The 10,871-nt window shown below is 32.9% G+C and overlaps 1 protein-coding gene across 1 annotated transcript in view; it reads left to right on the forward strand.

The window, feature by feature from the left end:
• The window catches only part of LOC129983749 (papilin-like), a 206,976-nt gene extending 198,552 nt beyond the window's left edge, over window positions 1-8,424 (forward strand). Inside the window, exons 36-38 of the mRNA XM_056093361.1 lie at window positions 1,065-1,349; window positions 3,955-4,230; window positions 5,880-8,424. Coding sequence (XP_055949336.1) covers window positions 1,065-1,349; window positions 3,955-4,230; window positions 5,880-6,040 — 722 coding nt within the window. The 3' untranslated portion in view covers window positions 6,041-8,424. The remainder of the gene's footprint in view (window positions 1-1,064; window positions 1,350-3,954; window positions 4,231-5,879) is intronic.
• Window positions 8,425-10,871: the final 2,447 nt, after the last annotated feature.

The following is a 10,871-nucleotide window of genomic DNA, read 5'->3' on the forward strand; positions in this document are numbered from 1 at the left end:
GATAAACGATACCTAAGCTAATAAAATTAAAATCGAGCCGGCGTTTATAGAAATTGTTCATAAATTATAAAAGCAAATTATTCATAGTTTTATTTGGCTTTTATAAAAATTCCAGCTTCTGTTAAAATTAAGTAGTAGTTATATTACTTTCATTTAATTAAATTAAAGTTATTCAACGTCATTTATATAAAAAATCTTACTTGTTACATTCATTTAATTGCGAACTTCAAAAAACAGGTTCTACTTTAACTATTGAAAGCCAATATATATTTGAGAAATATTATATATATATATATATATAACGGTAATTGCAGTGTGGTTGAAAACTCCTTACAGTAACTTAAAAGGTAAGTCGGGCATACAAAAATTAATCATTTTTGTAATAGAACACAAAATCTAAGGCAAATTCTTTAGGTTCTAGGCAGGTTCTTTACTTGTGAATTAAGTAAACGAAAAGGATATATTAGATTATCGAATTGAATGCAGATTCTCAATAGGCTAACTCTTCACTATCTACACGTATAATAACGTGCGAAACTTGTATCGCGCTGGATGGCAACTTCTCTGAAGATTTACTTTAAATTGCTCCAAAAGTTTGTTGTTGATATTGCATCCTAACTCCATTGTATTTGACATTCCCCGCAGGATTTGTAATGTTATTATTTAAGCAATGATGTTATTGAATTATTTTGCAATTGCAATATTGCGTTATATTCCATTAAATTTGAGATTTAAACTTAATCCAGTTTATTCCTTTCGTTTACTTAATTCACTGACAAAAATGTGTATAATGTTCCCCTATGCCTTTGTGACCCCATGTTGTGTTGTAAAAATTATTTTCTGTGTGTTTGACTTACAATTTAAGCCCTATATAGACTTTAGAATCATCCTATGTATTGAAAACACTTTATGAATCAAGCGAATGAGCCTGATTTAATTTTAACTTTTCGTTAATGCATGCTAGAACTTGATTTGACTTGTTGAAACAGAATAAATATACCAATTTATGACTGAATTTCTTAATTTTTCTATGAGAAAAATATCATTGGAATCATTTCTTTCAGAGACCCCAAGGCCTCCTCAAATATTTGCTGCCCGTAAAGATATAGCCGTAAAGAAAGGCACCTCGGCCCTTTTGCGCTGCATTGTCAAAGGCTACCCAGCGCCCAAAATCACTTGGACCCACAGGAACCAGCCCTTAGATTCAGACAGCGGAGACTACAAGATTTCTCCGGATGGATCGCTGCATATAATGTCTGTGGGCGACGCTCACGAGGGAATGTACACCTGCTCTGCTGAAAATGGCATTGGAAAACCCGTTACGCGATTCTTCAACTTGATTGTATTTGGTAAGTTTAAGAAAAATATTCAAACTGAGTTATTTTGATTCAAATTTATCTGTGGAAAATGCTTACGAAATCGAAATTTCAATTATTTTTCTTTTCTCCGGTATATGTTTGCAAGACAGCAAATGCCATCTGAGCCCCCCTCCCCGATACCGCTAACAAGCCCATTGCCATTACGTAAATTAGAGGGCTACGATGAAATCGCTACGCCACAACCCATTTCACTGCCATATCTTCCCCTTTGGGGTCATTCAATCTTATCAAGCCTTTTTCATTGTTAGATCGAAACCAGCAAAGCCTCTGTCATCCATCTCTGTGTTGCTTTTTAAGTGGCTTAGGACCACCAGTACCGGCTCCACACGACACTACTTGTCTTTTCTGCTTGCCCAACCTTGGGCGACCAATAGATCTTATTCCTTAAATGCCAAATGTCCATCATCCCGATACATTCCGAGATCACTAAAATCGAGCTTCTGCTTCGTAGTTTCCTTGCCAAATTCTTTCCACATGATTCTACTCACCAAAATGAGCAGAAAAAACGATCTTCCACAGCGGATTTAGGTCTTAAATGAACCTCCTGAAAACAGGGTACAATGTCCAGGCGGCCTCTCATTAAGTAGTTACCTCAGTATTACCTCACCTCTCATTGAGTAGTTACCATTACAAAGAACTACTAAAACTGAGTAGCAAGACTGAGAAGTTAGAATTTAAATCAGTAGTTTCTCTGTTCCCTTATCCTTATGTTACTGGTGGCGAGGCTGGTGAATGGTCACATCTCTAATAAAGAGACACGTCTCCATGTGAGGATTCAATGCATGTGGCAATGCATGTCTATTATGCGTGGTTCACAGTACCCTTGAAGTCATCTGCGGCTGTTTGATCATTCAGTTTTAACTGATGACCTCGTGACTGGACGATATTATCTTAATTCTTTCTTTCTAATTACTACAGGGAGTTATGAAGAAACTTCGATACATTTTAAGAATAGGTAAAACAAGTTTTTTCTTTAAAGTATATAACGGAGTTATGATTATGAAAATGACTATTGGCATTGGGTTTAGAGGAGGTCACTAACAGTTAGTTTAAAAAAATTATTTTCCTAGTTGCCAAATAAATAATTTCGTTTAAAAAAAACGAATTCTATGTATTAGAAATATTGAAATAATATTAATATTTTGCTAGGTCATAACTGATTCTTCTATCACATCGTTCCCTTAGTTATTAGCATATTCATCAATACCGAAAGTCCATTACAGTAATATTGTGTACAAACGCGGATGGCTAGAACCTCCATACATGGGTTGTACCGTGGCCGGTGATGGCCCTTAGGACTCAACCACAGTTCCCGCCAGTGTTGATGTTGCGGCAGTCCGGTCATTCAGCCTTATGGTTTAGATCCGTGTGCCTTCGTGGCGGGTCGGAGAGTCAGTTGGTTGACTTAACCTGTATTTGGTGTCGAGTCTGGGTAGGGATAACTTCCTTTGTTATGGTAAAAATGTAACTTCGCAATGAAATGAGTTTTAACAATTTTTCACTTGGCTTGAAAATTGGTATTTTCAAACCAATTTTCTAATTATAATTTTGATTTACAGCGGAAAAAATTATAACAGAATATATTTTTATTAAGTCGGATAAAAAGTCAAAGAAAAAAATATTTATTTATATTTTCTGAAAGTGTTGATATATGTGAACCTACAGAGTTTTACGCAAATCATAATTGCCGATAAATAATATTTGTTTACGATAAATAATTATGTCATTTGTTGATGTCCTGTTTCGAAACTATATGAGAGTTGATTCTGGAACAAATCTCTTAAGCTGTCTTCAGATGATGATGGCGCTACATCCATCCTTCAAACATCCACACCACACCATTGGGATAATGTTTGATCCCAAAGGATTAAATGCGCGTTGCACCGCATACTAGATGGATCTAGAATGCAAGTGAACTTCAGGTGATATCGGACTATTGTAAATTCCTGACCTTTTGAAACTGAAACCGAGATCTGACCATCAGATCAGTTTGATATATTTTCATGAATATGTTTTCGTCCTGAATAAAATATCGGAAGATTAGATAGATATCATCCTAGTGAACTACACGCCCGAAGGCACATGGGGAAATCTGAATTACGAATTGCCACGACAGCATTGGTGGGAACTAAGATCAAGTCCCATCACCGGCCACAATACAACCCATCCCGTAGAAGGCGCATCCTGTCATCATTTGGGGATATTATTGGAGATGTAGATATAGTGAAACTACAAATATCTTTATAGCATGTATACAATCTTGAAAATAATTTAATTTTAAATCTATAAAATAATTTTTGGACAAATAGCTTATAATTTTTTTTTTCCGTCAAAGCAGCATTCATTTTCGACACGATATTTTTTTTTAGTTGATAACAGTAACCTATTGTGCTGCAAAACGCGAAAACACTTAAAGCTATAATTTTTTGATTGCCGAGTACACTAAACATCTAATAAAAAATGACAACTAGCATTGCAAAATGTATGCCTTTTCATGTTCCTAATTTAAAGAGCTCTTATCTAAGCAAACTAAATTCATCTTTGACTGTAAAATTTTCAATTTTACTCATTTCAGTGGATACACAAATCAACATCACTCTAGCGACCCCCAAGTACAAAGTGAACTCGACGTTGCAGCTGGATTGCCTGGTGAGCGGCACGGAGCCGATGATCGTGAGCTGGCACTTGGGCAAGGACAGTCAGATCCTGGTGTCGGATAGTCACAGAATGATTTTCACCAATCACACACTCTTCATCGCATCCGCACAGTACAACGACAGTGGAACCTACGTGTGCGAAGCTCAAAACCGGCATGGAAAAGCGTCGGCCTCCATGGATATACGAGTGCACGGTACTTGCTATTTTTTATTACAGTAAATTGTGAAATAACCTGTCTGATGTGGCGAAACAACGATCTGGTTACATGTAAACTTCCTACCCAAATCATACTATCCAGTCCTTTACTGTCTTGTTATAATGGCAATATAATACAATACAATATAATTTAATATAACTTGCTTGAAATGTTATATGAAATGCTAGAAATGTTAACCTACCTCACTCATGTAGTCCAATCCTGAAGTAGCCTGTCTAGGGGGGGGGGAGCAACTGGTTAGATAAGAATAAACTTCTCTACTCCACCCGTAAGATCTAATCCTTTCACAAGCCCAGATTAATTTCTTTATGAACTTTTTGGCAGGGCTCCCTTCTTTTACTCTCCAAGAAAGAAAAAGAAGGGACAGTTTTTTTATTATTTTATTTAATTTTTATAAAGCACTTTTGGGAAGCAAATCTCTGCAAACTTAAATGAAAAGATAATTAATTAGACTTCCATTGGTTGTAAGGATACTAACAGTGTGTTCGTCCATTGCACTACCATGTGAAACATTCTCTATGTGCGTCTCCTGTTTGTTCACTGTTGCACAAACCGAAGCATTAGGCCAAAGTCTACGGCACATGGTAATCAAAATACAAATATGGGAGATAATTTTAAAAATCCACATGCAGAATATGTGGGCAAAGCATCAATGGCTGTGAGCATTCTGGCGTAAAACATTGCTCGTATAACCAATAGAAGTCACAGATGAAAATTACTACTTTCACAAACAAAAACTGTTAACCTGCTTTTATATTGCCTTCTGACCCCTCCTACTCGTTCCTATCGTTATTTAGACAAAAATTACATTGCTATCTTTGCAATTATTTTAAATAACCGTGTACTTTCGTTGATGAGGTTGAAATTTTTAGATATATAAAATAATTACAGGTATATGTAAAGCATATATTTTTGAGCAGTATCGTGGCCGAAGAGAGAAAAGATACTTTGAATTTTTTAAACTTCGCTTTTGTTCGATCCCGGGAGACATAATTTATGCACAAGCAAGAAGCGACGAGGTATGTCACGACACAAGAGCGAAAAAGACAGAAATATTTTTCCCGGTGGTTTTATATTTTGAAATTTTTATAGGGATTCCCTTACACGTGTCGATTAAGGGAAGGGAAATTTAGATGTGTGTGTGTGTGTGTGTGTGTGTGTGTGTGTGTGTGTGTGTGTGTGTGTGTGTGTGTGTGTGTGTGTGTGTGTGTGTGTGTGTGTGTGTGTGTGTGTGTGGAGAAGAGCAAAAAATAGATCATCCTTCGTCTTATATAACATGAAATATTGATAGGGAAAATATTTTTTCATAGTGCTAATATATTATTAAGATTTTGTAAGGATTTCCGACACATGCCAATCACAAGTAAAGGAAACACAGGGATCTTAAAAAAGGAATGTGTTTACTGGACATTTTTCTATCCAGTCACGAGGAGCGTGTGAAACTACAAATGAAAGCATTTTTACAAAGCTTCTCTTGGATTAATTAAGTAGAAACATTGGAATCGGATCAGAAAATAAGAGAATATTTTAAAGTGACTTTATGGGCTAAATTAAGATAAAACTTTGTGAATTAATTAGAATTGAAATCAGAGTTTAAAATATCATTACATGTACTTTTTTTCCAGATATTTCTGTTCCATCCACATGCAAGGACAGTCCATTCTTCACAAGCTGTGCCATGATCGTGAAACAGAACTATTGCATAAATCCTACCTACGCCAAATACTGTTGCCTTTCCTGTGCCATTTCAGGACAATTGCTAAACACTGGAGATATCGTGTCTTAGTTAATATATGAATAGCATAGACTCTTATGTGAATTATGAAGAAAAGCTACCGTAAACACAGCTTCTTACCTCATTTGTCATTATAAGGCTCTGAAGGCTTTTGTAATATAGATACACAGAGATTGTACACGCAACATTCACTTCCCGAGTAGCATAAGATGTATAACACTCAATGGTGACTCGCCAAATCCGAATGGAGTAGGGCTGCTAGAAATGTTTTCAAAACCTTCATAATAATTTATTTTAAAACATAAACTGTGATACTCAATTTCAGAATTTTCTACTCTTTGGTGATGGCTTTCTTTCGAAACTATCTAATTAAAAGCTTTTCTCTTTGGTCTTTATGGGTAATTTATTTTAAGAGGGGGAGAGGTCATTTTTAGTACCTGATCGGGACAAAAAATGGCAACATTAGTCCTTTTTTTTTTTTTTTTTTCCTTCTTGTTATGGATCTATCAGCATTATAAATATATGGTTTTTTTTATATTTGTTTGTTTAAAATAGCCAAAATTACAGTAAGGAAATAATTTTTTAAAAATAATTGAAGCTAGTTAAATGTATATTTAAAAAAATAATTGCAGTCCTCATAAGACGAGCCGCCATTGTGAATATTGTTCAATACCTTTATGCTCCAGGGATGGTAATTTTCTTCTTGATTTTATATCTTGATTATAAAAGCCTTTAAAAAAACAGAGACAGTTTTACTTCGTCTTGAAAAAAAAATGAAAAAAGGTGCTAAATTTGAAGAAAGAAGAATTGTTTATTGTTTAAATCGCTTGCTAACTTTTGACGCCATTGTTTAAAGTATTCTTTTTGATTTGTGCAATTTTCTCCCGATGCAATTATGCTTGAAGAAAATGGTGAAGAGAATATACGTTTTTTAATTTATTCAACTGCTTTGAATCTTCCTGACTTAATATCGCTTTATTTTAATGAAACAATTATTCTCTGTTTAACTGTTGATAGTGTTTGTATAACAAATTGTGTAAATATTTTATTAAATTTCTTCAAATTCCTTTAAAAAAGTTTTTTAAAGTTTCGTATACTTTTAAATGTTTTTATATAGTGTTGTCATATGCCATCATATGAAATGTGTTCCACTTCTTTACTGTACAAAACTTCATGTAGATATTTTTTATTTAATTTCCAAATAGTATCGTCACGTTCCATTTCTAATTATAGTTTTAATAGTTACTTGGAAAAGTTCTCCCAACGAAGTTTTTCTGATTTCAAATTTTGAGGTTATCGCCAAGCACATGATATCTAATAATAGTTACTTGGGACATCGATTAATTAGGGTGGATAACCTCTTATCTGATCCAAAACGAAAAGCAGACTCCATTAAAACAGAACAGAGGCATTTCCAAACATGAGCTGTCCGATTTGGAAGTCCCACCAAATGGATGTTGCTGAAGTTAGGTTTCTGTATGTTCAAATTTCTTATTGGGCCTTGCTAGTCAGTCATTTTTCATTGCAGAATCAATAATGATTCCCAATACGCCACTTCGCACGTATAATATTTGAATAATCTTGCATTTCGTTGGATTCTTTGGCAAGGATGGGACCCTTGCAAAGATGATATGAAAGAATTTTACATTTTAAAGTAATTTAAATTTGCCGAATGAATTTAAAAAACCCAATTGATACAAGCCATCTGACGCTCATTGAGATAATCAAAATCTATTGTAGGGCATTTATTATATTCGAGAAATGGCTATTGCAGAAATTCCAAACAGGAACATCCAAAAGATAACGTGATGGAAAAGATCCGTAAATCAAAAAAGCATAACAAAAATATTTTGTACAGTCAGTGGGTGAGCTATATTTTTTGTAACTAATTTTTTTCAATTTTTTTTTAAATAAAAAAGGCAAATTGTCTAATTTTGTATGGAATTCTGCTAATTGGGCAACCTCTTCATTATGCAAAAATATCCAAGTTCAGTGTGTCCCAATTAAGCGGAATCGACTGCATGACAATTTGAAAAAAAAAATGTATTGAAAACATATATGACTATATAATTATATTTTATTATATAGAGTTTTTGAGATATTGACAAATTTTAGACAATCGTATGAATTTTACAATTTCAAAATGCATGTTAAATATTTAAATTTTTAACAACTATGTAATCGAATGCCTTGTTACGGTGTTAGATATTTTGTTTGTTGACAAGTAGCAAAATAAGAAGCCTTCTCTTGTGGAATGAGTCATATGCATTTTATCATTTGTGTTCATTTGTACAATCATTGTTTTGCTCTATTTTTTCTCTCAATAATTATCATAGCAATTCTTATTGCTGAAATCTTTGTTTTGCTACACATAAGATTTGTTCATTCAGTTTGTGAAAATGTTGATATTTGTTTATACAAATTAAATTGTTATTTATGATTATTACGATTAACATTTCATATTTGAAAACTGAAATAAATAATTTGTAAAAAAAATAAAATAAAATTTTGACTTTTTATTTTAAACGTCAGGAACACATATACAAATTCACTACGATTTTCAAAGCTGAAATAGGTTTTACTCATTGTTAAAGCTTGCTTTTTAAAAAAAATTGTTGGAACAGTAACTATAGTGCACACCATTTCGAATAATGAATTAATCCTTTATCGACAAAGAGTGAATTTTATCTCTAGTAATGCATGTATCACAGTTTGAAATTTTTTCATCGATATTTATTATGTCCGATTCGATATAAAATTCATAATGTGATTATCAGTATCAATAATAACTTCCCTGGGAATTTTTAAACGTCCATGTATTAAAATATGTAATTTGTAAGTTTAAAGATGTCGTATATGCAAATATAATTTGTAACGGAAAATTAAACTGTGCACACACGGGAATTAATTTTGATATTAATAAATAAAAATTCTTTATTAAGAACTATAACATGAATGTTGCCATCGTCATTCCACACATTATGAAATTTTATATATAAATCCAATTTTCAGACATCACAGCACATCGTTAATATTATATAGTTTTTTTTTTTAAAAAATAGATTGATAAGTGTGCCTCCAAGTCATTTTTTCCCTTAACCTCTTGTCCTACGAATTTACTTATCTTCCTAATTAGAAGACACATACTATATGGGAAATTTATTATTATTTTAATTTCTATAATAATATAAAGGCATTTCAGACATTGAAGCGTTTCTAAGGGATTTTTGCATTTCAAATGACTTGATACTTTCACTTTATTGCAGATTTAAAATTAAAAACTCAGTAATTCGATGCGCGAGTCACATTCGTCATTGTATGTGAATGGGTTAAAAGTGCTCTCTTCCTATACTGATACACGAGTCCTAACATGTTTTCCATTGCTGGAATCGCTCTCGAAATCATTTTAAGAATCCGATGGCACGTAATTCTCGATGCAAATGTCATTCGCTGTTTTCTCTTGTTTTATTTAAACCTTTCAAAGTGGATTGCATTTTTATGAACTAGGAAAAGCCCACAGGGTCAAATATGGATGTATTAGAAAGTTATAATTTGCTTAAGAAAGATGTAGCAATTCCCAACCAGTTGTGTTCCGTTCCATGTTTTACATGGAACGGAAATGTTCCATGTTCTAGTACAGAGGCGCGATACGTCTTTGGATTTATAAGCAAAATAATTCATTAGCCAAAATCATCCGCCGTTCGTCTTTTCACCTACCAAAATCAGCAGAGAATAACAATGATTTAAAAGTTTGGACTAAATTCAAATATTCTAAAATTTTATATTCATTCTGAAATATAATATACTTCGACATTTATAGTATAGTGGCATAGGCTAAATATATAGTTTTTTACAGCTATTGTGAAATCCTCACACATTTTGAGCGACTTACTGTCTTGTACAAAGAGCGATCAAATCATCCCAGATATTTTTGGCCTCTTTTTGCATACTCTGCCTTGATTCAAATCTTTATATGCTTACTAATTATCTGCAGACTGACTTTAACAAATCTTTGGGGGAAAAAATGTTGGACTGATTTTTTTTTTTTTTTTTTTTTTTTTTTTTGCGTGCGTGCTTGTCTGAAGTGCTATATTTCGATGCTTAGCGCAAAGGCAGGAGCACGAAAGATTAGAATTACATTGCGAGAGAACGACCATGCAATGGTAATGGACTTATACATAGTTTTAGGATGCAATATTCACCTGACAGTTCTAATCGATGACATTCTTGTGATCATTCTGCCCTAAGACGGGAAAATATCAAGGATTGGGATATTTTCATTGATTATTCCGTAGAACATAATCGATATTTGCTTTGCTTTTATAATAATCGCAGACCTGTCTTAGAAACCATATTGATTTTTCCAAATATGGGAATAATCAATAAAAATATCCCAATCCTTGGAATATTTGTATATTATTTATATTCGAATTACCATGAAAAAAAAAACAGAAAACACAACAATGCTCCCATAATTTATATTCTGAATATAGTTATTGAGGTACATTAATTTTACTGCCAATTTTTTGGAAATTATACTAAATCTTGAAACATTAAAAAAATAATCAAAAATCAATCCTATTTTTAAAGTGTGGGTTATAAAATTTTATTTAACTGTAACATTTTTTTAACTTGATTTAAAAGACCGATTAAAAAAAAAACTTTTTTAATGTGTGTTTGTGTGTTGGAAGTTACTATTTGAAAAATCTTTGGTTTCTTTTAGTAGCTAATAATATTATTAAAATCGTGTATTAAATTTTTAAAAATCTTCTATTTTCGATCCCAAAAGCGAAAAACAAATCATACCTATAATTATAATCCTAATTACAATCCCCATTCATATTTCCCTTCATCTTAATAAGCAAAATCATGAATAGTACAT

Source organism: Argiope bruennichi, chromosome 9 (assembly GCF_947563725.1).
Source record: "Argiope bruennichi chromosome 9, qqArgBrue1.1, whole genome shotgun sequence".
Classification (NCBI taxonomy): Eukaryota; Metazoa; Arthropoda; class Arachnida; order Araneae; family Araneidae; genus Argiope; species Argiope bruennichi.